Source organism: Hydra viridissima, unplaced genomic scaffold (genome assembly GCF_058129835.1).
Source record: "Hydra viridissima isolate aposymbiotic clone 2 unplaced genomic scaffold, HvirCarnegie_v1 scaffold_13, whole genome shotgun sequence".
Lineage (NCBI taxonomy): Eukaryota > Metazoa > Cnidaria > Hydrozoa > Anthoathecata > Hydridae > Hydra > Hydra viridissima.
Genome location: NW_028324312.1, coordinates 10,950,730 through 10,977,858, shown reverse-complemented (window position 1 = coordinate 10,977,858; position 27,129 = coordinate 10,950,730). Strand labels below are relative to the sequence as shown.

Below are 27,129 nucleotides of genomic sequence, written 5' to 3'. Positions count from 1 at the left end.
GTAGTATGACAAAATAAATCAATTTAAAGACATTCATCAAAATTTATTGTTTTTCAGAAATTTAAAATACGTAATATAATTTGTGACAATTAGGTAATAAAAATGTTTTGTTTGCACCTAGTATCGGTACAAATTTTTATTTATTGAATTAAATAAAAGTTGGTTTGTTAGCAGAACAACTCCCTCAAAAACTGCTGATATTTTATACCGAAAACATAATTAGTTATTTGCATTTTAATAATAATTTTTAAAAGAAAAACAAAGTTGAGAGTTGAACAAGATATACATTCAATTATACAATATAGAAATAATAAAAAACATTAATTGCCTAACTGTTTCAATCTTATTTTTGTCAGTAGTAAGAAAATGAGAGTTCTGGCGCAATGGTACTTTTTCTATACCTAAGCGTGCTAAGTTTTTGATTCGTGCTAATTTTTGATATTTGTGTCACCTTTTAGAGAGATGAGAGTTCTCACGCATTGATGTACATTTCCGTCTTATTTTAAGGCAACGGTTAAATTTTTCAATATTTAGAAAGTGGGTGTAAAAGTCCAACCAAGTTTTTGAAATTGGTGAGAGCAAATTTCACCATGCAGCTTTTTTTTATCAATCGTTTTTAGAAAAGAAAAGTTTTCAATTTTGCATGGATGATTTCTGTTTCTTAAAAGTTGAAACAAAATATACTGCGCGTTAATGAAGCTTTTTCTTTTAATTTCTTTCGACTTGTCTCTTACGTAATAAGTGTCATAGAGAGAAGAGAATTCTATATAGTCCTTGATGAGCTGTTCTTCCAAGTATTCAATGTCATCAATTCTTTTTCCAGTCAGCACGAAATAAATGTGGTTTGCATTTTCATAGTGATTGGTAAACCCAAGTTGCTTTAAGAAGATGAGTATATGTTCTTTGGTAATTTTGGAATATTTGATGCTTTTTTTATTGGAGTTGACGAGAAGGTTTAAAGCTTGAATTTTGCTTTTTAGTTTCTCAAAGATCTCCTTTTGAACTTTGCATTTTTGTTTTCCGTTGTATTGTTTAATGCATTCTTGGAAGTGGATTATTCTTGACGAGCTTATTTTGTTTGTGTTGAAGTGATAGTAAACTACTTTAGCGTCTAGAGTTTCTTGTAGGCAAGAACATTTTAAGCAAAAATTTTTACCGCACTCATCCATTTCAAACTTGTTGAGGTCTTCATTTGAGCAGTATTTGTATTTGTACAAGTAGATTGGTTTTTGCTCAATTTTAATATGAGTCCACTTTTTAGAATCGACAAGTTTTGACGCTGTTTGAAAGTATTGTCTTTGAATGTCTTCTTTTTCGACGTTAAATTTCTCAATTTCTTCAAAGTGAAGTTTTGTTTGTAAAATGTCTTCATACCTTTGAACAAGATGAATGGTTTATGCAATAATGAAAGCTTTTTCAGTTTTCACTTTTTTAAAGTTTTCCGTGTCTTTTGCAGCTTCAATGTCTGATTTAAGAAATGACAAATTTCGTATATATAAAAGAAACATTTAGAGAAAAAATACAAATATAAATATAATATAAAGATTTATAAAAAAAAAAATACATAAAAGAAAAATTTGCGGAAAAAAACTTTGTTGTTTTAACTAAATATCTAGTTATATAAAACAATTTTTTTTTCTCTAAATGTTTATTTTATGTATCTTTATATTATATTTATACCATTATTATAAATTTTTTTAAAAAGGACACAGTGTACCCACAGTGTTAAAAGACCACTCTTACTAACACTAACTCACACTAATTGTAACAAAAGTGGTACTCTTGTAGGCTATAATCCTTTATATTATTTTGTAATCCGTTGGTTATAATCAATAAATATATCCGTTCACAACGACTTCGCATAAACTTAAAGGTTGAAAGTTTGTGTTGCATATTTTAAGAAAACGAGCAACCGGTTGTAGGCTTAAACATTCAAACATCTGTTTTAAAAGTGCTTGTCATGTTTCTAATGGACGCACAAAACTGCCAATTATTACCTTTGCTAATGGTTATAGAGGCGTTACTTAATCTTTCACTGCAACAGTCGATTCTGTTGTAGATAACAATCGATACAATCACTATCTGTTGTTGAAAATCTACCAGCCAACACGAATGAGTATCAGTGTTAGCTGTATGGCTGCAATGGTTTGAGAGATGTATACCATTACCTGTGTCACCATCAACTGCATACGAAGCAACTGCAAATGAGTGAGTTGATGTCTGATTGGCTGGCTTATACAATGCTACGTTTGTCAAACCTAATCAAAACAAAGACTTTTTAAACCAAAATTTAGTTTTAAGACAAGCAGTATGGAGGCAGAAATACTAACAAAAAAAGTGCACTGTTTCATATATTTTATGCATCCCTTACTTTTTTCACAAAAATCTCCGCCATATAACTTGCCACAATCGCACTTAAACTCCACGTCGCTTATGTAAATGCATGAACCATTTTTACAACTGCATGGCTAGAAACAAAGCTAGAATGTCATTTAAGAGAGTAATAAGTTACAATATCTTTTACAAATCAACTTTTGATATTATCGGTTTTTTCAGATTAACATATTATAAAAGTAAACTATTACTACAATTCCTAAAATCAACTTTAACTATGATAAACATGAACATTTTTTAAAGCGTCAGTAAAACATGCAGTTTTTGTAAATGTAAGCATATGAAGTTCTAACCCAGAGAGGAGCAAAAGTCAAGTAACTTTGAGTGAGAGAGTTGACGGCTGATGTAAAACACAGACAACGTCCACTTTTGGGATCATACTGCATATTTTTGTGAAAACATCTGAGAGAGCAACTTATAATGGAAGGAGTGATAAATTCACTTTCAGCTACGCTAGCATCTTGGTTGGGTTTGCTTCTCCGATAAAGCAGGCTTTGAGAGCAGGTAAGCAGTCAGGGGCGGATCTAGCTTTTTTTTTTGAGGGGTGCTGAGCAAATATGTACTGCGAAGATATGTTCATTAACCCCCCCCCCCCACCGCGCGCTTTGCAAAGGGCGGGGGGGGGGGGGGTCATAAAAAAAGTTTTTATAAAGTACGGGGGAGAGAGTCACCTGAAAGCGTACAAGTTTGTTTAAGAGGTGTTCAAGGCAACGAATACGTACGTAGTTTGACAATATTTTTCATCAACTTTTTAAATTTTCAACCTCTTTTTTAATAAAAGAAAGGCTATGTCCCTCTGGGTCTTTTACCTGTCTGCCCATCTTTTTATACCCTTTAAACTGCCCGTATTTTGATTAAATAATCAGACAAGAAAGGTTAGAATTCTTATAAACACATCTATTTTATTTCCATAATAGTATTTTGTATGCAAAATAATGCAGCAACGTAATTTTATTAGCAGTAATTGACTTTTATATCATTAACAACTCAATAACAGAGTTACAGGTAATAAAAATGATAATAAAAATAATTACTCTCGCCTGCCGAATAAACGGGGTTTTATTTCATGAACCCAAACATTGAATACACAATTATTTTTATGACATATAACATAAACTAGGAATGGCATAAGAATTGAACAATAAAACCCAGTTTTGAAATGTTAAAAGTAAACAAATTTCTTACCATAACTGTGCTAAATTTATTTTTCTAAACTGTTAGCTTATGACTAATATAGTAAATTTCAAATCATGAAACTTTACTAAATTAAAACCATATTTCAACAGTAGGAAAACTAAAATAAACTAGTAGAATAGTTACAAAATGTAGAACTGATAAAAGAAGCTGTTAATAAAAATCTAGTTTCAATGGAACTATCCAAATTTTGCTTCTAATATGATTTTTAAACAGAAACTTAGAAATATATAAAGTTTAACTTCTATATCTAGTTTAACTTCTAAAAACACCTGCGTCATGCACATTATATTGCAATTATAACACAAATGTATTACAACTCACTATTAAAAATAATTATTAATACTACGATATAATAAATTTATGCACATAATATACTTAAAATATATAATTATTCATAAATTGTAATAACAATAATAATAAACTTTTACACTAAATACATTAATATTAGTGACTAGATTTAATAACATTATATAACACTGTTTATAAACAAAATTATGTAACTGTGATAAAATATAAGTTTCATGATGTTCTGGGACCATTTATTTTCCAAGAATATTCCCTAAAAATATAAATAAAAATATAATAACAGACTTATTTGTAAATCCAGTTATAATTAAACTTTAATTATAATTAAACTATAATTATAACTATTAATAAATTAGTATAATGAAAACTTTATAATTAAGTCTGATAAGTCAAACTTTTACTAAGTAAGATTTTTAATTCCCATTGAACTTTCTATACATACTCTGACATTCACTAAGTCTGACTATTTATCTATTCCCCTTGAGAGTCAGACTTAACAAGATTCTACTGCATATATATTTTTTTTCATTTAATACGCCATAACACTCTATTAAATATATAAAACAGTAAACAATATATTTATATTATATTATTAAATAAAACAGTTTAAATTGGATCAGAATTTAAAATATCTACAAGTTTCATTCAATCACTTCATTTGCAACAATCAATCACTTCATTTGCATCAATGCTGATATCTTGGTGAACATGCATTAAAGCAAGACTATTAAATCTATTCTGTGACATTGTGTTACGTAGATAGGTTTTTATAAACGACGAATAACAGAGATTGATCTTTCGCAAGTGCATGTTGTTACTGGAATAGTTGCAAGAATTTGAATTAAGGTGAATATATTAGGAAAAGTTATTCTATCAATAAGAGGAAGGAGTTTGGTTAGAGTAGTTGGAAGAGAATTTTTAAAACTACGCCAATAATCTTCCCACATGTTCAATTCGGTCATGATATAGCGTGGTTCCGGAAGTTCATCCTCATACTCATTTAAAAAAAGAAGAAAGTGGCTTCTCCATTCAGCAACATTTAAAACGTTAGTTGGCATTGCAAAGAATCCATTATAAACAGCAATGTTTCTATTAGAAAAACGTAATTGAATCTGGGATGATAAATGGTCAAGAAAAGGAATTGTAATAACTTTCTTGTAATACTCATTAATAGATTCACTAGGACAATTATTTCGATTTAGCTGTTTTCCTATTGTACGAGGCTTGTGCTCATAAACACCAACACTAGCTGCCAATAAAACTGCCTCACTATACCAAGCACCATGACTGTGTTCAATTTCTGATCTTAGTCGCTGTAAAGCAAGATATAACAAATTTACTTTTTCACATGATGCAAAAACATCAAAGTTTGGAGATTGAAATTGTTTTGTAATTGGTCTTGTTACTTCTAAACAGCGAGACACCACTACTAAAGTAACAAGAAACTGGAAAGATCTAATAGCAAAGAAGTAAATATTTGCATCACGCACTGAGTCATGATTCCAAGACTTTTCATCGTTATTAATCATTAGCTCAAAGCATTTAATTATAGCCGGAAGTACCTCTATAAACACATCTAAACCATTAATTCTGGCAATCCATCTTGTGCGACATACATCTATTAGACGAGAGTGATGAGCTTTTGGAAACATTTCTTCAATTTTTTTTTCAGAACATCAAAACGCTTTGGACTAAAATTAAAGAACTGAGATATAACTCGAACATTTGACATCATATTGCTAACTATTTGTATGTTACAGGCATCTGCAACACAAAGATTGAGGACATGAGATCCACAATGAACATACAATGCTTTGGGATAAATAGTTTTTATTCTTATTGCAGCACCGGAACAGATCCCAGCCATGTTTCCAGCACCGTCATAACCTTGACCAACACAAAATTTCATTTCTAATCCCATATCTTTAATACTATTCAAAATTTGGCTGGCTATAGCTTCTCCAGACAAGCCTGAGTCGCAAGGAATAAAGCCAAAAAATAGTTCACAAATTTCACAACTATCATTTACAAAGCGTAATACAAGTGGCATTTGTTCCATATTGCTAACATCAGATGCTTCATCTGCTAATATTGAAAAAAATTTAGCTTTTTTAACTTCGAATCTCAATTTAGAAATTATAATGTCACTACAAATATTAATCAACTCATTTTGAGTAGTTTTAGAGCGATATGTTGCATTTTTTGGAGTAGCGATTCGCCCATTCACCAAATTGTTTTCTGCACAATCAGATATTAATTTCAAAATTGATTGAAGATTGCCAGAGTTACTATTTTCATTCTCATTGTAAAATGAATCATCTCTGTGACCTCGGAGAGGTATGTTTTGTTTTCCACACATAATAATTGCCAGAACTATTGGTTTTAATATTTCTCTATTTTTCTTGACTTGTTCATCAACTACTTTGTTGAGATTTAAGTCAATAAAATTTATCTTTTGCTCCATACATTTGCGAAAATGAGTTGCCTTTAGAGTTGCAGTTTGGTGAATTGGTGAACTTTTAGCATGTTTATTAAACTTATTAATGGCCTTTGAATATGCCACAAATGGAGATTTATAAAGCTGAACAAGTTTACTTGCATTATGACTTGATTCTTCAGATCCAAAAATAACACAATTAACACAATAAGCACCTTTTTTAATTTCTGAATATGCAAGCCAAGAGTATAACGATAGCCAAGAGAATTGAAAGGAACGACCTGATTTATTGGATTCAAAATGAAAATTAGAGCTTGGTTTATAAACATTTTTTAATAAATCATACTTATCTTCATTGCCTAGTTTATTAATTCCATAAGATTCATAGAGCCCGATATCGTACTTGTTTACAAAGGATAGTTCACATTTATTTCCAAAAGCAGAAGAACCACTTTTAGAGTTTAAAGTTGCCTTACTCGGTGAATGGATAAAGTTTGAAGAACATTCTGCAATCGATAGTGTGGAAGAACTTTTTAATTTGATTGGCGAAGATACAACACAAATTTTTTTGTCTGTAGGAAAAGGTGACTTAATAGTAAATTGATCAATTGTGAGTTGTTTTCTTTTTTTTAAAGTGGAAAGGATTTTAACTGAATCTAGAATATCTGTTTCCTGAGTAGAATCAGGAAACAGGATATTAGATTTTGAAGAAGTAAGTTGATTAATTTCAGGTAATTTTACTACTTTAGGTGCAAAAATATTAGGAACTTGGTATTTTTTAGGAATACATTTTAAAGATATTAAAGGAACAAAGTGATCTTTGTTTACAAATATATTAGAGGTCTGTTTAAAACCTGCAATAACTGAAGAGCAACGAAGTATGTGTATTTTTTTTACAGATGTGCTTAAAGAATGTTCAACACGTGGTCTAACAGTGCAATTGAAAAGTATTTCATAAACAGTTTTTTATATTTCTTTTCTATCCTTTTCTATAGGATAATATGATTCAATTGGTATTCCAACAACACTTGAGAGAGCACACAAAGTAAGAAACGAGGAATAAGAATAATTTGTTGCAACATTGATAGACTCTGATATGACACTTAGTGTTCTATTATTTTTACAAAAAGAATTATATGCTTTTTGGGAAATAATAATAGAAAAAGCTGTGTTTTCATCAATTCTTTGAGATTTGGTAACATCAGTTTGAGAAAAAATAATTGGATGGTTTGAATAAAAATCTGCATTTGTATATAATTCGATACTGGTCAAATATCTAAAGTATTCTGACAAAGATTCGTTTCCAATTAATGATATAGAACAAGCATTAAATAAACAGTTTCCGTTTGGAGAAGTTCTAATAAAAAAACAAAAAATTAACATGAGCGAGGTAACATAATTTAATAATGTTATGCCACAAAATAATTATTACACAATTTTAAGTCATAAAATAACTTACTGGTAAATCGTTTACTAAATGTAATTTTGGTATTATTCAAACATAAAATAAGTTATAACATAATTGATTATTTTCTCCTTTAAATACGATATAAATATATTATACTTAAGCATGAACAAAATTTTACTAGAAAAATATGTTTTTAAATTTTAAGCACCTAGGACAAAATTTTACACATCTTTCATCTTAAAATAAAAATAAGTTTGTAGTAAAATGTTTAAGCAAAAAAAGTTATATATGATTTCTTTATTTGCTATTATTTTAACCATTAATCAACACACACACACATACACACACACATAAATATTTCGTATGTTTTTTTATTTTAAAATTAATATAATCATTTAAGAAACAAATTATTACCTCACTGGTTGAAAATCGCTTTCTGCTCGAAATGATTGAGATAAGGGAAACTGAATATTTGAAACTTTGCATATTTTATGCAATGCACTTAGTTTAGATTTTTCGTTAAACAAAAATTTTTCTCTAATAGTATTATGAGCTTCGACAATAACATTAGATAAAAACGATATCTTTTCTGATTGAACCCTATCTTCATCTAAAATACATTTTAAAATGATTTGAAGCATTGAATCCGCCATGTTTAGAACACTTAACCTACGAGTTAACCAAAAGCTTAGTGAAAACCCTATTTTCTGATTTATGCGTGATTGGCTTGCACCCTTCAGGGATCTTTCTTATTGGGTCAGCACCCCTCAGAACCAAATTTGATTAGCTTAAGAAACCAAGCCAATCAAAAATAGCTTCTGAGGGGTGCAGGCCAATCAAAAATAATTCTGAGGGGAGCAGGCCAATCAGAAAGCGACTATACTGGAGTTTCCTAGTCGAAACATAAATATAAAATACACTAGCGCTAACACAACAACAAAGATAATTATTTTCGACATCCTTCACAAAAAATTAAATCACAAATTTTGAGTTGAATAAAATATTTTAACAATTTAATTTTCATATATAAAAAAATTTAACAAAATAGTAAACTTTGCTTGTTGAAAGTTGACGGGTGCTGGAGCACCCTTTGAACCCCTCTGGATCCGCCCCTGGCAGTAACAACAAAAAGATCAAAGTTTGCATCCTACTTGCGCACCTTGTATGCAATAAATGTTTTAGCATATCAAATTAGCATATATCAGAATATTAACGTCAGAATGTAAATTAATAATTTATTCACGTGAGACCGAAATCTAGCGTGGAGCTAATTGCTGCGAAGGAATCAATATAGATATGTTTACATTTATCGATTAAATTTCGCATTTTGTTCGTTATTTTATGATTTCATAAAAGATAATTGCAAATAATTGCAACAATTTTGTATAACAGCCATTTTCTTTTAGATGTGCACATTTTTTATATTTTATAATTCCTCCTCTTGCAAAAATAAGTTACAAACTGTTTTTTCTAATTCACGTTCATATTGAGAACTTTTATTTAATTTAATTCAGCTGTCTAAAAGATGTTTATAACTTATTCGTTATTTCGACTCTCATTCGTGACAATGTTCAATGATTAGGTAATAATGACATTTACGTACGTTTTCACGATTGCTTGTCTATTTTACATTTTGTTTAAAAGGGTTAATGCTGAAAACGCATCTGGAGACGTCTTGTTTTTCAAGATGTCTCCTCTTGTTTTTCTTACTTATTTGAAAACCACTCCTTCAATTGAGGTAAAAGACAAGTTTGAACAACTTTTTTGTATTAATCCTGTTTTATTATCTATCTACAATAAACAGTCGACCAAGGCCTTTCCCGCTGATAACCGACCAAAACATGACTTCAGAAGGATATTTAGTTTTTTGGATTATACAATCTTCATGAAGTTTTTCATTAACAGCCCTTTTGACATATTGAGCCTTTTGAGTCATAATTTCTATGGTAGACTCATCGCTGAAGCATACCTGAAGAAAACAAAATAAAAATTATCACAGAATATAAAGACTGAAATATTAAGAAAATCATTGTATTATATTGACTTACCAATTTCCAGTCATCAACAGTGAAACTACGATACTTCTTGGCCCAATCCAGGCGTTTTTTTCTCTGTGCTTTGGTTAATTTTGGCTTTTGTGCTGGCCTTCTACCTCTAATGCCCAATCCATGCAAACTTCGTCGAACAGTCGCTACATTTATTCCCACCTCATTTAGCTTGTTGATTATTGCAGAACATGTTGCAAATCAATTTTCTTTTACTATTTTTACTAGCATTCTCTCATTCCTGGGTGTTTTCTTTTTTCGACCGCATTTGCTTTGTCTCCGAACACATAATAAGAGGCCATTTTTCAATTTATCTTGAATTCGTTTTACAGTGCGTCTTGATATATCACAATTTCTTAACATTTCACTTATTGAGGAATGCTTGTTGGTCAAAAGATATTGAATAATTGCATTTTTTTCAGAACTAATGTCTTCTTTTTTTCCCATTTTGTAATTTAGAGCTTTTAAACAATCTATTTTTACTGAAACTATTTTAAAAAATTAAAATTGGTTTTTTTAAAAAAATACATAATAAAATATTGAAATAATTGCTAGTGTTGTATTTTAGTGCTTCAAAACGTTCGTGGAATGCTGCTCTTAAGACAATTGATGCTGAACTAAGGAATTCTTAGTGACCCTGACATGCTGCTCAAGTTCGTAAAAGGGGTACAAGATCTGTAACTTTTAAAAGATTTTCAAAATCAAATAATAAATAAAAGAGAGATAAATTTTATATTCAAAAACCGTCAAAATACGTAAAATGTTTGGACACAAATGGTTTTTGTTCACGAGCAATAAACTGTTAAGCAATTATCCATTAATTTTTTTTCTATATATTTTATCACCAAGTTTGTTACAATATTTAAGTAAATATTATGCATTTTTTTCAGTTATGGAATATCGACCAACTGCTTCTAATAATATTGGTAGCCTTAATCAATCACCATTAAATGAGAACCCTGGTAAATTTTGTTTGTTTTATTTTTTCTTCTTCAATTTTGTAACATTTTTAATGCCTTCAATTTTAAAGTTTAATTTTTTGTATTTAGTTAAAGAATCATGTGTATTTCAATGCAGCGATATATGTCAATCGGTCTGCGGTAGTGATAGGAAAACACATTCTTCTACATGCACCATGCTCTTTTAGCCGTCTCGCTCTTTTCTAGAAGCCATGAACAACTGGAGCAAAACTGCTCTAAGCCGCTCTCTCCTACCTGTTCAGGAGCTTGGCGAGCTTGTCACATTCTATGATCTTCTGGATCTGATATCCGACGAATACTCCAGCTCTTACCCTAGCAATGAGCAGGTTTAGAAAAAGATCTTGGAGGTACTTTAAAGTTTCCAACTAATGTCAAAAGTAGTGAGAAATCGCTTAAGATGCTAGAACATGCTCTGTAGGTTTCACACATTTTACAATATGCTTTCTTGGAATGATTTTTTGATCTTGTCTTTATAAATTGTCCGCGCACGTAGTGAAATGCATCTGCTGGACAATCTGTGAAATCTGGTACGGTGGAGTTTTCCCGCCACGGCGCTCCTCCGTGCCTCATGGCAAATCCCTCTTGTTGTATTATATAGTTTTAGTTGAAAATAAAGAGTATTAGCTGGAAAGACGTGTCTACATAAAAATTGAAAGTCTTTTCCCTGTCTTAAAATAGTTTATATTTTAAATTGGCGCCCGATGAGTAGAAAGTTGTTGCTTTATTGAGTTAGTTTAGTTCTTGTTTACATCGAGTTTGTTTAAACATCAACAAAGTTGTTTGACATAAGTTATAATTTCAGAGATTGTTTTGACATTCATACTCATTTATTATGGCAGCCTTAAATAGGAAAATATCGCGAAGAGTGGGTCTACAAAACGACATAAACGAAATTAATGAGGAAATTGAAACGAACTTGCTAAATAATGGTGATAATAATTTAGTCATTCTAAGAGGATTGAGGAACTCATTAAGTAGCAGTTTAATAGAACTTAGAGAAGTCGAGGAAGAAATTATTAATTTAAAGGAGCCAGACGACATTGCTGAATTCGTCACTCAGTCCAAAAGATTTGTACGTCATTCTAATCAACTTCTTGCACAAATTGATTACAAAATAAATTTTCAAAAGGTGTCACCCAATTCTCAATCTGTTAGTTCACAAAGCATCTCATTTAACTGTAAATTGCCTAAATTAGAAATACAAACCTTTGATGGAAACCCTCTAAAATGGTATTCGTTTTGGGACCAATTTAATGCCACCATTAATCAAAATGATTCCTTAAGTGAAATAGATAAATTTTCATATTTAAAAAAATATTTGCTACATGCTCCTCTATCAGCCATATCAGGTTTAACATTATCAAATGAAAACTATAAAGAAGCAATTGATATTTTAAAGCAACGATATGCAGATCCTCAAGTGCAAATTACTGCACACATGGAAACCTTGTTAAAAGTTCGTCCTGTGACATCAATGGATAATCTTGAACAATTGAGGAAGCTTTATAACGAGATTGAAATCTGTATCAGAAATCTAAATTCATTAAAAATGGACATTACTTCATATGGTTGTCTATTTATACCTATTCTTAATGAAAGAATACCTGAAGAGTTAAAAATCCTTATTTCAAGAAGGTTTGGTAATAATATTTGGTCGTTAGAAAAAATGTTGGAATTTTTTAATGAAGAACTTTTAGTTAAAGAAAGATGTCAAAGTCTTCATGGACAGAAAGAACAGAAACGAAATAATGTGAATGGAAACATTCAATTTACTACACAAAACTTACATGCCCAAGGAGGTCAAGATTATAATAAGTGTTTGTATTGTCAAGGTAACCATTCCTCTACTAAATGTCGTGTAGTCACCAATATTGAAGCTCGTGTAGCCACTCTAAGAAAGTTAGCAAGGTGTTTTGTTTGTCTACGAAGTGGTCATATAAGCAAAAATTGTAGTAGTAATTTTGTATGCAATAAATGTGGTAAACGCCATCATATCTCAATCTGTCAAAAGGACAGTGATCAAAGTAAATATAAAAACCCAAAAAATCAAGAAGCAAAAGAAACTAATGCAACTCACACATGGTCAAACAACAGCAATGCTGTACTTCTTCAGACTGCCACAACTCAAGTTTCAGATTGTCAAAATTCTCAATCAAAAAAAAGCGTGTTTAATGTTTGACAGTGGAAGTCAGTTTTCTTACATAACTGAAGAGTTAAGAAATGCCTTAAAACTAAAAACTTTACGAAAAGAGAGACTCATTATTAATACCTTTGGAAACTCAGTTGGTCAAGTAAAAGAGTTAGATGTAATTCAACTTTATGTGAAACACAAGATTAACAAAGGGTGGACATATTTAGAAGCATTATGTATCCCAGAGATTTGCACCCCTATTAAAAGCCAAAATATTGCAGAAGCCGTCAATAATTATAAACATTTGAAACATTTAGCACTAGCAAACAATAAATTTAATACCACAATGAGTATTGATATTTTAGTTGGAATTGACTTTTACTATTCCTTTATCACTGGTGAAGTAGTTCGTGGTTCTGATGGTCCGATTGCCATTAAATCATCATTAGGCTGGATTTTGGCAGGCCAAAGCAAGTTATCAATTCCAATTGACTCAAATAAACATTTTAACAGTCATTCCATGAAGTGTAGTGTTCTTCCTTTACGTAGTAATGTTGATAGTGAATTAAAAAACCAATTAGAAAAATTTTGGGAGCTTGAGTCCATTGGTGAGTTTAAGGACAGTGTTATGCATCAATTTGAAAAAGATATAAAATTTAATGGTAAAAGATACGTCACAAAATTACCCTTCAGACCAGACCATGTAATGCTGCCTGATAATTTTAACATAGCAAAAAAACGTTTAGAAAACCTGTATAAAAGGTTAAAATCGAATGAAAAGTTGTTAAATGACTATAATAAGATATTCACACAATATGAGAAAGATGGTATAATAGAAAGGGTTACAGGTGATGAAATTATAAAACCACCTGGATCAGTATGTTATCTTCCACATCATCCTGTTGTTAGAGAAGAAAAAGAAACAACAAAAATGCGTGCTGTTTTTGATGCTTCATGTGCTGTAAATTTTCCTTCATTAAATGATATTTTATACCCTGGTCCAAACTTACTCTCAAAGATATTTGACATTCTTATTAGATTTCGTTTGAATGTTTTTGGTATTACGTCTGATATCAAGCAAGTCTTTTTGAATATAGAAATTGTTCCTGAACATAGAGATTTTGTTCGTTTACTTTGGTTCAGTAATTTAAGTCATGATGGTCAATTAGTTATTTATCGATTTACTCGTGTTGTGTTTGGTCTTACTTCAAGTCCATTTATTTTAAATGGAACAATACAGCATCATCTCAATAAGTTTTTGTGTTCTAACCCCGAATTTGTTAAAAAGATCTTACCTGATTGGTATGTGGATGACTTAGTTTGTGGGTGTGACAGTTTAAGTGATGGTATACAGTTTTATCATACAGCAAAAGATATTATGCTAAAAGGAGGTTTAGAACTTAGGAAATGGACAACAAATAATTTAGAATTACAAAGCCACATTAATAACATTGAAGGAATTAACGTTGATAATGATGAATACAGTAAATATGATAAAGTCAATATAAATACTCCATTGAATAATAAAATGATTTTGGGAAATGGTTGGGACATTAAAAATGACCAGTTTGTGTTTAAGTTTCAATCACTTTTAGAAAAAGAGAAGTTGTTACCCAAGACGAAAAGAAACATTTTACGTTTGGCTGCATCAATCTACGATCCTCTTGGGCTCATATCACCAATTACTACTCGTGTTAAAACTATATTTCAAATACTTTGTAAGGATAAACTGGAATGGGATGAGGAGATTCCTGATAGCGTCAAGTTTCTATGGGAGTCCTTTGTATTACAGCTTTCAAAAATTCAGCATATATGCTTTCCACGATACGCTATAAGAGAAATTAAAGAAGATATTATATCAATAGAGTTACATGCCTTTTCAGACAGTTCAACCCAAGCATACGCTTCTGTTATTTATATTCGTGCTATATCAAGAGCATCAATAAAAACCTGCTTACTAACCTCAAAAACTAAAGTTGCACCACTTAAACCCTTGTCCATCCCGCGATTAGAACTGCTAGGTTGTCATTTGTCATCCAAACTCATGAAACAGGTCAGACATTCCATTGGCGATAAGGTTATTGTATCAAAAATTGTAGCATGGTCAGATTCTTTAGTCGCATTACATTGGATAAAAGGTAGATCATGCTGTTGGAAACCATGGGTAGAAAATAGAGTAGTAAAAATTAGGGAGATAATTGGTTGTGATAGTTGGCACTTTGTTCAGGGTGAAATTAATCCAGCTGACATTCCTACTCGTCCTGATGATTTGTCTCATTGTAAAAGCAGTAGATGGGTGGGTGGCCCAGAATTTCTTAGGGAGGAAAGTGTCATTTTTCCAATGTTTGAGTTTGATAAGAATCATTTAATAGGAGAAGCTGATAAAGAATGTAGTAAGCATGGTAAAATAGTTGATTCAGAGGTAGTTAGCAATTTGTCTTCGTGTACTTTGTTTTGTGGGGAAGTTGTCCTCAAAAACATAATTGATATAAACAGGTATAGCTCTCTACAACATTTAGTTAGAGTCACCGCATATGTTTTACGTTTTGCAAAAAAATTGTTAAAGAACATTAGAAATGTTAATGACAATAGCTTAACATGTGATACACTGACAGTTGATGAGTACAATTATGGTTTACATCTATGGGTTAAAGAACATCAAAATGAGATTTGTAAGGATGAAAAATTTAATAAAGTAAGAACTGCATTTACTTTGTTTGAGGACCAATATGGTTTATTACGACTAAAAGGACGTTATTGTAACAGTGAAGTTTTAAATTTTGATCAAAAGCACCCTATCCTTTTGCTGAAAAGCAGTTATTTGTGTTATCTTGTAATTCAAGAGGCCCACAAAAGGGTATTCCATCAAGGCGTCGAAAGCACCCTTAATGAAGTACGAAAATTATTTTGGATCACCCAAGGTAGGAAGACTGTTAAATCAGTGTTACACAAATGCTACATCTGTAAATTCTTCCAAGGACGAACAATAAAAAAAAAAGGGTGAACCTGATCTTCCAGAATTCCGAATACAATCAACCAGGAGCTTTAAATATACTGGACTTGATTATGCTGGTCCATTGTTTATAAAGGAAGATAATGAAAGAGCTAATGTGTTAAAGGTGTATGTATTATTATTGACTTGTGCAACAACTAGAGCAATCCATTTAGAGTTAACAAATGATCTTCAGACACCTTCATTTTTAAGAGCTTTGAGAAGATTCATATCCAGAAGAGGAAGTCCTGAACTTTTAATAAGCGATAATGCAAAAACCTTCAAGGCAAAACCTGTGCGTGAATTTATGTTAACCGTACGGTCAATAACCAAAATTTCACCATTCGTTCAATAACCGGATACCCGGGTACCCACCTACTGTGTAGTGAAAAGAACAAAACTATAATGTTCAAAATTTATTGTGAAAAAGAGAAGTTTTTTTTACTTTATTAGAAAGTAGTAATACTATATGTAAATAATCGTATTGAGTAATGGATAATACAATGGATGATGGATGGATTTATGGAAATACGATGGATAAATTAGGTTTTCAACGGTAATGAGTAATTTCCTTGTTTTATTTTTGAATAAATTGTTTTGTACTTTTAATCAAAAAATAAAATAATAAACTGAAAACTTTTTTCAATAGAAATGTTTTTGAAATATTTGATGGTGAAGAGTCTGGCAATGGCCACGTGTTGGATAGTGACGATGATGATTTTTTACCAGAGAGTGAAGTGGCAGCTTCGGATTTTGATGATACTGGTTATTTACAATTCTATTTTCTATTATGCGACAATGATTTTGAAATATAATGTTTTATATATTGTGTATATTTTTATAAGAAGTTGATGAGAATGCACTCGGCGAAGATGAAGAAAGTGAAATAGAAGATGATGATGAAGAAGATGCAGAAAGTGAATTAGAAACGCCAGTTAGTGGGCCAACTATGATAGCAAAAGATGGTACTTAGTGAACTGAGATACCAAAAAGTGAACATCAAGTTGCAAGGCATAATTTTGTGCGACAGAGGTGTGGGCCTAAAAGAAATACGAACATGCTGTCAATTCTAGACACATTCAAATTATTTTTCACTCCAGAAATGGCTGATATCATTATACGTCATACGAATAAAAAAGCAAACTCAACATATACAACATATAATGAAAAAAATCCAATGAAAAAACAACTTGTGTGGCAAAATCTTGAACTTGAGGAATTTTATGCATTCCTGGCTATTTTGATAACCTCTGGCGCCAACAACTCAAATACTGACAATACAAAGGATATGTGGCAGTCGTACTCATATCTATTGTATCGTGCAGCAATGGGCATCAATCCTTTTTGGAACATCATTCGTTTTATTTGATTTGATGATACCAATACTCGTGCTCAACGCATGGAGATTGATAAAGCTGCTCCAATACAAGACATTTGGACAATGCTTAATAGTAATTTAGCAAAACATTATAACCCAACAGAGCACCTGACCATCGACGAGCAACTTTACCCATATCGGGGTCGAACTAAGCTCACTCAATATATTCCATCAAAGCCAGCCAAGTATGGAATTAAAGTATGGTGGATATGTGATGCAGAAAATTCGTATCCCCTCCCAGGTCAGACTTACACTGGAAAATCAAGTGCCGGTCATGAGAAAAATGTTGGTGAGAGAGTTGTAAAAGACTTGGTAGTACAATACAAAGGAGCCGGTAGAAACATTACAATGGACAATTACTTCACTACTCTGTCATTGGCAAAATCTTTACTATCCTGGGATCTAACAATTGTTGGCACTTTAAAGAAAAATAAGACATGCATTCCACCAGCAATGACTGCATTGAAAACACGAGAAGAATTATCCACCGTGTTTGGCTTTCATGAAAAAGTAACCATGTGTAGTTATGTGCCCAAAAAAAACAAAGCAGTGATTATGCTATCATCAATGGATCAGGTAGCAAAGATCGGTGATGATGCAAATAAAAAACCAGAAATTATTGAATTTTACAACTGGTCAAAAGCTGGTGTTGACACAATGGATAAAATGCTTGGTAGATACACTACTAAAAGATTAACTCAAAGATGGCCTCTAGCATTTTTCTAAAATATTCTCGATGTTACCTGCCTTGCAGCATATATCCTTTATTATGAGAATAATAAAGTGCTTCCAAAAAAATCATATGAGCGACGATTGTTTTATCGGCAACTGGGCAGAGAGCTGTGTACTCCGTTTGTTAAAAAACATTCACATAATCCACAAATCATGAGGCAGTTTACTACGAAAGTGGCACTTGAAAGTTTTTTTGGTCGAGCAATAAATCCGTATGTGCAACCAACAGCATCTAAACCTTCTAAACCCCAGGCACAACTCGATTCAACCAGAAGGAAAAAGATTACTGGGGTATGCCATGTTTGTCTCACCAGCGAATTTAAAAAACGTCGCAAAACTCGAAAATCATGTTCGATATGTGAGTTCCCTATTTGTGATGAGCATTGTGTTTCAACCACGACATGTGAGGAGTGTGTTAAATAATTAACTTCTTTGTTATTTTTTATGGCAATGTGTTTAAATAAAAAAAAATACTTTAACAAACAGTCTTATTATTGTGTATAAACCCGGCTTTCATTTATAATAACTTAAGTGAGTACCGGGGTACCCGGTTATTGAACGGAGGAGGTATCGAGTTTGATAGTTAATAACTGCTATTGAATGATTGATTCCAAAAAATTTTGACGAAAAAGTGGTGTCAAACTACTTCAACTTTGGGGATCCGAGCAGTCATAAAAATATTTTAAAGGGAAGTTAACAAATTCTACTTTGGAAACTGGAATGGATACCCGGGTACCCGGTTATTGACCAGACGGTTAAATAGAGGCATCCGACAACAATTTATTCTTTCTGCTTCACCCTGGTGGGGTGGGTTTTATGAGCGATTAGTACGTTCTGTAAAACTTTGTCTCAAGAAAACCTTATGCAAAGAAATAGTTTCATATGATGAGTTGTTGTCAGTTTTATGTGAAGTTGAGTATTCGATTAATCAGCGACCGTTAGTTTATGTTAGTGATGAGGACTTGTGTGAATCATTAACTCCATTCCATCTAATGTTTGGTGCTGACATTTCTCGTAGAGAGTGTATAATATCAGATAATGTACCGATCTGTTCATATCCACAAGACTGCTCCAATCGAACAAAATATATTAGAAAACTGTTTGAAAGTATTTGGAATAGATTTTACAATAGTTACCTGAACGAACTGAGACAACATAATTTGTACAGGAAAGAATGCACTGCCTCAAACAACTGCCAATTATCCAAAGGTGACATTGTATTAATCAAAGGTGAAAACAAAATTCCCCGTGGACAATGGAGGATTGGAAAAATTGAAAAGTTAATCACTGGTCGAGATGGAGTTGTACGAGGAGCAGAGTTAGCCGTTATTTCTAAGGAGAAAAGATGTACGAAAACTGTTAGGCCTTTACAGAAATTAATTCCTCTAGAAGTTAGTACAACACAAAATGTTGAAGAGTTAACACAAGAAAATGAATCTGAAAATACCAAACAATTTGGAGCTACTCGTCCGAAGCGTAGAGCAGCACTTGTCGGAGAAGAAACTAGAAGAATCTTTGAACAACTTTATTAAAACGAAATTTTTTCTTACATAATAGTTTGTTGGTTATATTTGTATTGTTGACTACAAGGGCTGTAGTCAACGGGGGGAGTATGTGAAATCTGGTACGGTGGAGTTTTCCCGCCACGGCGCTCCTCCGTGCCTCATGGCAAATCCCTCTTGTTGTATTATATAGTTTTAGTTGAAAATAAAGAGTATTAGCTGGAAAGACGTGTCTATATAAAAATTGAAAGTCTTTTCCCTGTCTTAAAATAGTTTATATTTTAAACAATCTCTTGATGCCATTGAAATTAAGTGATTGATCTTTAAAAACGATTCGTCAACCTTTTCTTCAGCAATAACACGAACTTAATTTTTACTTACATCAAGAACAAACAGACAATAATTAAATGAGGGAGGCACATACAAATGATGCATGCAAATCCATTCTTCAAGCTATTGGCAATTTCATTTTTAATTTAATTGTTTTGAGATGTTTAAACCTGTCATAAATCTATGAGACTTTGAAAAGCCATCTATATATTTTAGTAAACCAAGAATAGTTAACACTGACCAGGATGATTAATTGAATCAATTTCTTAAACTCCTTGTTCATACTTAATGTTACTAAAGAGTTACTTTAAACCATTGTTTGTAATACTAGAATTATCAACATTGGCATAATCTTCTCCAGCAGTTTTTGTTAATCTGGCTTCAAGTAATAGATTATTCACGTGGATGAGTATACATATCTTTCGATCGAATGTTTATACGAATAGTAATATTTAATTTTGTACCATTTTTTGGCTCGTATTAGCCATATTTATATGACTCAATACTTTCATCTTTTGGAGGAAAAAATTTCAGTAAAATTTAAAATAATTATTTTTATTATGTCAAGAAAAACTGACGAGCAAGATCGCTTAGAGCTTCGCACCGTAGTTCACGAACAAAAATCCGAGTCTGTAAAAATTTTTGTTGGTTGTTGACGCACCACGAAATATAATACAAGTGAATAACTTTTTGATGTTGTTTTAGCATTAATCTTGCTGCCATATCATACCTATTTCTTTTATATCTTTTTTTTTTTATATCATTTTTATCCCATTTTTTTTACATCTTTTTTTTTAGATAATCAATTATAGTATCTTCTACTTGTTGGATTTTTTTCGGTACTCTGAAAATCTGGTCTGGTAATTCGACATTTTCTTTATGGTAGCCATACTTCGCATCTTCAATCTCTAATACCTCACATCTTTTGATTCTAGTTCAGCATTTTTTATAACTATGGAAACAGTGTTGTACTTTTTATATTCATCAAATTGAGGTTCCTTTTTTATCTAAAAATGAAAAGGTTTTTTTTTAGAATAAAAAAAATCAACTTTTAGACCAACACCGTTTTTTGATCTATTTACGTACCAGTTTTCTAATCGATTTACGTACCGGTTTTCTAATCGATTTACGTACCAGTTTTCTAATCGATTTACGTACCAGTTTTCTAATCGATTTACGTACCGGTTTTCTAATCGATTTACGTACCAGTTTTCAAATCGATTTACGTACCAGTTTTCTAATCGATTTACGTACCGGTTTTCTAATCGATTTACGTACCAGTTTTCTAATCGATTTACGTACCGGTTTTCTAATCGATTTACGTACCAGTTTTCTAATCGATTTACGTACCAGTTTTCTAATCGATTTACGTACCAGTTTTCTAATCGATTTACGTACCGGTTTTCTAATCGATTTACGTACCAGTTTTTCAAAACCTACCAGTTTTTTTTATTCCATTTCCATCTGTCTATGCCAACGTTTTTGCCCGAATTAGAAATGGCTCCCACGGCTTCACATTTCGGATCGAAGTTAGACATCTAGTATATATAATATATCTTTGGTCTATGCATGAATGTCTGTTTTTAAATCTATACATTTTTTTACATCAGGTGGTGCATTGTTGACAAACTGAGAATACCAACTGCTTTAACAGCTATTTCAATACCAAAATATAATTCCATTGGTATTCGAAAATAAGTGTCGAAATAAAGTTGGTGTTGTAACAAACAAGTAACGGTATTGGTAGCAAACGAACGTAAGCATGTTGCGTAATCATTTGGTTTAGTATGTCATACTCTCATCATACTTATTTTAAAAAACGCAGCTTATTTTTAATATTTTAATTTAAAATGCTTTGATAGAACCGGGTTTCTTTGTTAGTATGAATTGGGTGTTCAGCATCTGTTAAGATCTCTCAAAAGAAATCTTCTCGGATTTATAGCACTAAAATAACCACAAGGTTCGCTCTACGCCTAAAAGAAAAGTCTGTTTATCTGTTTAAAATGTTTTAGAAAAAAATGTTAAAATAGCAAGTGTTATTAAGTGTCGACATAAAAATAGATAATACACGTTTAGCTCTTTGTAAAACAACCTAATGTTACTGCAGGAAAAAATGTCTAGTTGGGTCGATTCCACACCAACCTTGAATCAACACTCATGGTAGTTTTTCAAAATTCGACAGAAGTTTTGAGACAAGTTATTATTTGATTTAATATTTGTGTTGTATCTATGAACAATATGGCCCTAACCCAAACCATGCGCAGTTTTATTTGAATACAAAGAAACCACCAATACGTTGTTACGTCTATGAATTATTTAGATTTATTACGCCCGCACTTAAAAATACATTTTTTTTAAGTAGCAGCGATTAGAGGGTTCTCAAGCAAGTATATCAAATTTGAAAGCACCAAGTAAAAATTTATTTTTAAGCTAAACTTAATTAAGTAAATAAACTTTTAATAACTTTTATTATTAATAAAACTGCTGATCATTATATTAAAAATGTAGAATTTTTGAATGTATTACTAAAAAATAGAAGTGAATATTGAATCTGAAATGGAACGGCAAAAAAAATTAGGCGAAAACTGATAGCTGAAAACAAAGACTACAGGTAGTGAATTACGCAATGCAATTGATGCTGTTAAAAAGTTTTGTTGTGTACGTAGCAAACTGGAAGTTTTAAAAAATTCCTCTACCGAACTTAGCGAGTTTTGCTCTAAAAACGGAATCAATCTTGTTGCTTTGTTCCCAAATGTCACACATCTTGCAGCCACTCGATGTAGCTTGTTTTGGGCCAACGAAAGTATAGCGCAAATCCTTTTGCCTACAATGTCGCATTTACAATAAAGGACAGAAAGTATGGGAAAAGCTTAAAAAAAGTCAAAAGTGCATTATAAGGGGTGGTCATTATGGTGGTGCTCGACGCTGCTGGGCCAGGAATTGTTTACAATCCAAAAAGGAACAAAGTTTTGCAAAAAGCAGTTAATATCAAAGAATTTGGTATGTAAATTCTTTGGCATGCTTTCTTTTCGTGTGGCTTTCGCGAAAGAATGTTTAAAAAAACGATTAATGCCTATCATCCAAAAGCTTCACGATCCGCCGATCTTCTGGTTTGATTTTACTCAAAAAGTCTTATCAAATGTTATCAACAAAATGTCGTGCAACAACTTCTTCTACACAAAAAAAAATTCTGGCAAACGTAAAACAAATGACCATGAACACACTGTGGCTTATTTGTAAAAACAAGATAAACCGGTGTCTTTCTTTTATGTTTCTAATACAGCTGAATAGGCAGTAAAATGATAAATTAATAACGAAGCGGTCGACTCGAAGTTCTATAAAAGTCTAACAAAATACTCTGCGACAAAGGTAAAATCGTTGCTACGCTTTTAATGCATTTCACAAACATTTGTGATTTTCGAGCTGATGGTGAGCAGCTACTGTAAAGCCAGTAAACTTTGCCGCCATGTACCTTGGCAAATCAACTTAGAATTAGTTTAGTTAGTAAATGGTAAAAATACTATCCCAATAAACCTGGGTGTAAACAAACCAAGTGCAATCTTTGATATTGACACGGATAAGGGAGTAGCGAAAAACCGAAACCAAATTTGTAACCGAAACCCGAAGTACCGAAAACTCAGACGAAACCGAAAGTACCGAAATTTCCGTTCAATTAAACTTTTGGCTTCCAAGTGTCGTCTTGTTTAGGCTTCAGTTTTACTTTAATTTCGGTTACGGTTTTTTTACTGAACCGAAATTTCGGTAATTTCGGTTTTGGGAAAAATAATCGATTTCGGTCTTCACTTATCAGGAGTGATAACGTTTAAAAATACTTCTTATAAAAAAAAATCTTACAAAAAAAAAATAACTTATAAAAAAAATTAAAAGAAAAAAACCAACGCAGTTTTAAAAGCCCATTTAGATGAGCCAATTCAAATAACGAAAAGTAAAAATCAACTGACTCCAATGTAACTGATGGACCATCCAGATGCTTCGTCGGTGAAGAGTTACAATAAAATAACCTTAAAATAACGATGTAATTTCAGGATTAATGCTTTTTGCAATTCCCATGGGAAACTCTTTTAAGGTGTGAATATGCATATTAAGTAGAGTAACTATGGAAAATTTCAAAATCATCTAGTTTTAATCCTTCATTTATTCTATTTTTGAAGCTTTTGATGAAAAACACAGCTATATTTTCGTTAACCATTAACTTTCTATTAACAGTACTATTCACCCTTAAAGGACGGCGGGTTATTTTACTACCCCAGAGGAGTTTATTTTTAACTGCCACATCAACAAATTTTGTCTATTTTCATATTATTATATTTTGTCTATTGTCTATATTATTATATTAAGTTCAACATATTTTGTATAAAAACCTACATTTTCAGTTGGGGTAACTTAATACCCCAACCGTTCTTAACGTAACTTTTTTTTCCCGTCCTTTTAGGGTTAAAAGTGCAAAACTACAAAAGTAATCAGTTTTTCTATTGAATAACATACTTTTCTTGCTAAAAACTTCCAAGTATATTGTGAGGAGGGAGAATAATGTTAAAAACAACGATCGGAGACGTACACAAGAATGACATATGGACAATGATTCATCAACCTGTCACATAAGTAAATGATAAAACGGACAGACTAAAAAGTTGAAAATAACTTAGAAAGGACGTACACACGGAGAATTACTCAACCTGCCAAATAGTTTTAATCAATTTACAGAAAATAAACAGAAGTCAAATGAAATATTGGTTAAAGAAGAATAACCGCAAGATTTGGCCGTCTCAAATACAGGATAAGAAGAGATATTCGTTTGAAGAAGAAGAATAAAAGGAGCATTTTATAAAAATGGCATCGAACACAACATGTAGAGCAAAATAATATTATTTGTATTTTATAAATGTAATGAATAACAGAGTCCTAACCATTACACAATAATAGAAAATTTATTGAGATTAAAATTTATTTACATTTATTTACATACATTATTTACATACATACATACATACATACATACATACATACATACATACATACATACATACATACATACATACATACATACATACATACATACATACATACATACATACATACATACATACATACATACATACATACATACATACATACATACATACATACATACATACATACATACATACATACATACATACATACATACATACATACATACATACATACATACATACATACATACATACATACATACATACATACATACATACATACATACATACATACATACATACATACATACATACATAGTAATTAAAATTTATTGTATAATAAAATATACTAAGAGCAGTAAATACAACCTTAACCCTTAAAGGATTAGACCTTGTCCATTCCTAACCAAACTATCCTCAAAACTTGCCCTTTCCTAACCAAGTAATCCCCAGAACCTCAACTTCTATCCCAAGCTCCACATTACTCTTTCCACATTACTCCCCGTTTGCTAGTTTTCCACAAATCAAGTTCCATGAAAGAAGGTCCGAAGTTCGAAAGAAAAAAATCCTCCGCATAATTTACAAAAATAAAAATGCATTGTTATAATAGAACTGATATTAATACGGTTGTAAATATTTTAACAAATGTATTGTTAATGCACACTGCTGTTTGGTCATTGCATTTTTTTTCGCAGCTCATTCATTTATCTGGGAACGGAAACTGTTATTTTAACTGTATTTGCAACATAATGAAAGAAAAACACTGGTTTAACGAGACCCACATTGATTTTATAAGCGACCCACATTGTTTTCTAAGATAATTTATTTTATAAACACTTCAAGCAATTTAAACGCACTTTAATTGTTACTTAATCCTTTATAAAAAAAACTCAAAACAGTCCGTTGTAATTATGTCATTAACTCATTATGCTATATTTTGGAACAATAAGTTTAAATGACATTGTTGAGTGGGGGCGGGGGGCGGGGGAGAATTTAGTTGCAATAAAAGTGTTACTACTTAAAATGATTAAGTAACGTTTGCATTAAATTCGAGTTGTTTACATTCAAAAGCCTTAAAAGCGCAAAATGTCAAAGTTTTAAAAATATTTATTTCTGCATTTGAAAAAAACGTTGGTACCTTGTTGAATTTTTGTCCGCTCAAAGTATCAAAATGGAACACTTAGCTCAGGAGCTTATAGAAAAATACGGCTTTGTTGAGCCTGATCGTGGAGATTTAGACGATCCTACCATAAAGTGGCGCTCTGGGAAACCCGATTACACGTCTGCCAACTTGGAGTATTTTAAAGGGAAGACTATGAACCATCCTCAAGGGTCTCTTGAAAAGCTTGTTGAAGACTTGGTCAAGACATGGGAAATGGAGTGCTCTCATAAAGTTGATTTTCAGCAGTGGCGCACAGTGAGCCACGAGTATTATTGCATCAGCGCTAACGGTGGGAAAAGGTTTTCGGGCGAAGAAAATCTTCGCGTAGGGAACTACAACGTGTTATTGAACGCGTGTAATCCTGAGTTTTACGACTCAACCAAAGAAAACTTTGAAACTTCGCACGATCTGTTTAGGAGATGTTTTAACAACTCTTTTCCATGGGAGCTTTTGAAAGTGTTTTCAGGACCACCGAAGGTCGTGTTTACATGGAGGCATTGGGGAACGTATTCAGGTACATACAAGCAACAAGATGGCGACGGTCAGACGTATGAGATGTTTGGGATTTGCGAAGTAATAGTGAACAAAGACTTAAAGATTGAAAACATTGAGGTATATTACAAGCCAGACGAGTTTTTCGAAGCCTTGTTGGAGAGAAACTGTTTGCAATCAGGAACAAAGTCACTACTCGGAGAAGGTTGTCCTTACTCATCACGTCAAAGATGAGTCGTATTTTATTTGTATGCAGTTTTTTATTAAAATTGGCATAGTGCATTAAAGACTTTGACCCTCTAATTTTTGCGTTTACTTTTTGACATATACTCTTAAATTTAAACAATAACAGTATAATTCATTCATCTTGCGGCATTATAATTCAAAACGACTCCAATCTCAAATGTCGATGCAGATTGTCTGTTTGTTTTTTGTAAAAAAAGAAATTTTGCTATGAGTAATATGAGAAAAGCAAAAAACTTATTTTTCGTAAAAGTGTAACAAAAAAAACACCTTAAAGAAAATTAAAAAGATATTTGTTTACGTATCAAAGAAAAATGTCTAGTTGGGTCAATTCCACACCAACCTTGAATCAACACTCATGGTAGTTTTTTCAAAATTCGATAGAAGCTTTAAGACAAGTTATTTGATTTAATACTTGTATTGTATC

The 27,129-nt window shown here is 31.8% G+C and overlaps 5 protein-coding genes and 1 pseudogene across 7 annotated transcripts; 3 read left to right on the top strand and 3 right to left on the bottom strand.

Annotated features, from left to right (window-relative positions):
* Nucleotides 1–1,653: 1,653 nt before the first annotated feature.
* LOC145186688 (uncharacterized) lies at nt 1,654–8,911 on the bottom strand. Its single transcript, XM_090070777.1, has 4 exons — nt 8,863–8,911; nt 2,688–2,907; nt 2,372–2,468; nt 1,654–2,258 (listed from the first exon to the last, which is right to left on the bottom strand). Exons 1-4 carry the CDS (start codon nt 8,886–8,888, stop codon nt 1,933–1,935), a joined length of 669 nt encoding a protein of 222 aa, XP_089926903.1. The 5' UTR covers nt 8,889–8,911; the 3' UTR covers nt 1,654–1,932.
* LOC149880485 (52 kDa repressor of the inhibitor of the protein kinase-like) lies at nt 4,218–6,361 on the bottom strand (annotated as a pseudogene). The gene has a single exon (XR_016446373.1). The product of XR_016446373.1 is annotated as a 52 kDa repressor of the inhibitor of the protein kinase-like (transcript).
* On the bottom strand, nt 6,953–8,448 carry LOC149880484 (uncharacterized). Its single transcript, XM_090070778.1, has 2 exons — nt 8,157–8,448; nt 6,953–7,691 (listed from the first exon to the last, which is right to left on the bottom strand). The coding sequence occupies exons 1-2, from the start codon at nt 8,393–8,395 to the stop codon at nt 7,301–7,303; spliced, it is 630 nt and encodes a 209-aa protein (XP_089926904.1). The 5' UTR covers nt 8,396–8,448; the 3' UTR covers nt 6,953–7,300.
* A 1,551-nt stretch (nt 8,912–10,462) lies between the features above and the next one.
* On the top strand, nt 10,463–16,319 carry LOC149880483 (uncharacterized). The gene is made up of 2 exons (XM_090070205.1): nt 10,463–10,749; nt 10,837–16,319. The coding sequence occupies exon 2, from the start codon at nt 12,834–12,836 to the stop codon at nt 15,900–15,902; it is 3,069 nt and encodes a 1,022-aa protein (XP_089926331.1). The 5' UTR covers nt 10,463–10,749; nt 10,837–12,833; the 3' UTR covers nt 15,903–16,319.
* Nucleotides 15,052–18,483, top strand: LOC145186351 (uncharacterized). 2 transcript variants are annotated; one of them, XM_090070214.1, is made up of 3 exons: nt 15,052–16,446; nt 16,540–16,655; nt 16,739–18,483. In XM_090070214.1, exons 1-3 carry the CDS (start codon nt 16,382–16,384, stop codon nt 16,861–16,863), a joined length of 306 nt encoding a protein of 101 aa, XP_089926340.1. In that variant the 5' UTR covers nt 15,052–16,381; the 3' UTR covers nt 16,864–18,483. The 2 variants fall into 2 exon arrangements, with proteins under 2 accessions (XP_089926340.1, XP_089926339.1); XM_090070213.1 differs by having other exon boundaries at nt 16,338–16,446; nt 16,736–18,483.
* A 7,363-nt stretch (nt 18,484–25,846) lies between these two features.
* LOC149880482 (uncharacterized) lies at nt 25,847–26,750 on the top strand. The gene has a single exon (XM_090070592.1). It carries the CDS (start codon nt 25,977–25,979, stop codon nt 26,691–26,693), a length of 717 nt encoding a protein of 238 aa, XP_089926718.1. The 5' UTR covers nt 25,847–25,976; the 3' UTR covers nt 26,694–26,750.
* Nucleotides 26,751–27,129: the final 379 nt, after the last annotated feature.

Excerpts from the sequence above, each read along its gene's own strand:
- LOC145186688 (XM_090070777.1), bottom strand. The coding sequence starts at position 8,888 with ATGCAAACTTTGATCTTTTTGTTGTT. Across the intron at positions 2,908-8,862 it reads ACTTTGATCTTTTTGTTGTT|ACTGCTTACCTGCTCTCAAA; the intron begins ACTGCCAGGGGC and ends GATCCGCCCCTG. Across the intron at positions 2,469-2,687 it reads TGACTTTTGCTCCTCTCTGG|CCATGCAGTTGTAAAAATGG; the intron begins GTTAGAACTTCA and ends CTTTGTTTCTAG.
- LOC149880482 (XM_090070592.1), top strand. The coding sequence starts at position 25,977 with ATGGAACACTTAGCTCAGGAGCTTATAGAAAAATACGGCTTTGTTGAG.
- LOC149880483 (XM_090070205.1), top strand. The coding sequence starts at position 12,834 with ATGCAACTCACACATGGTCAAACAACAGCAATGCTGTACTTCTTCAGA.
- LOC145186351 (XM_090070213.1), top strand. The coding sequence starts at position 16,382 with ATGGATAATACAATGGATGATGGATGGATTTATGGAAATACGATGGAT. Across the intron at positions 16,447-16,539 it reads GATAAATTAGGTTTTCAACG|AAATGTTTTTGAAATATTTG; the intron begins GTAATGAGTAAT and ends TTTTTTCAATAG. Across the intron at positions 16,656-16,735 it reads TTCGGATTTTGATGATACTG|AAGTTGATGAGAATGCACTC; the intron begins GTTATTTACAAT and ends TATTTTTATAAG.
- LOC149880484 (XM_090070778.1), bottom strand. The coding sequence starts at position 8,395 with ATGGCGGATTCAATGCTTCAAATCATTTTAAAATGTATTTTAGATGAA. Across the intron at positions 7,692-8,156 it reads AGCGATTTTCAACCAGTGAG|AACTTCTCCAAACGGAAACT; the intron begins GTAATAATTTGT and ends TTTTTTTATTAG.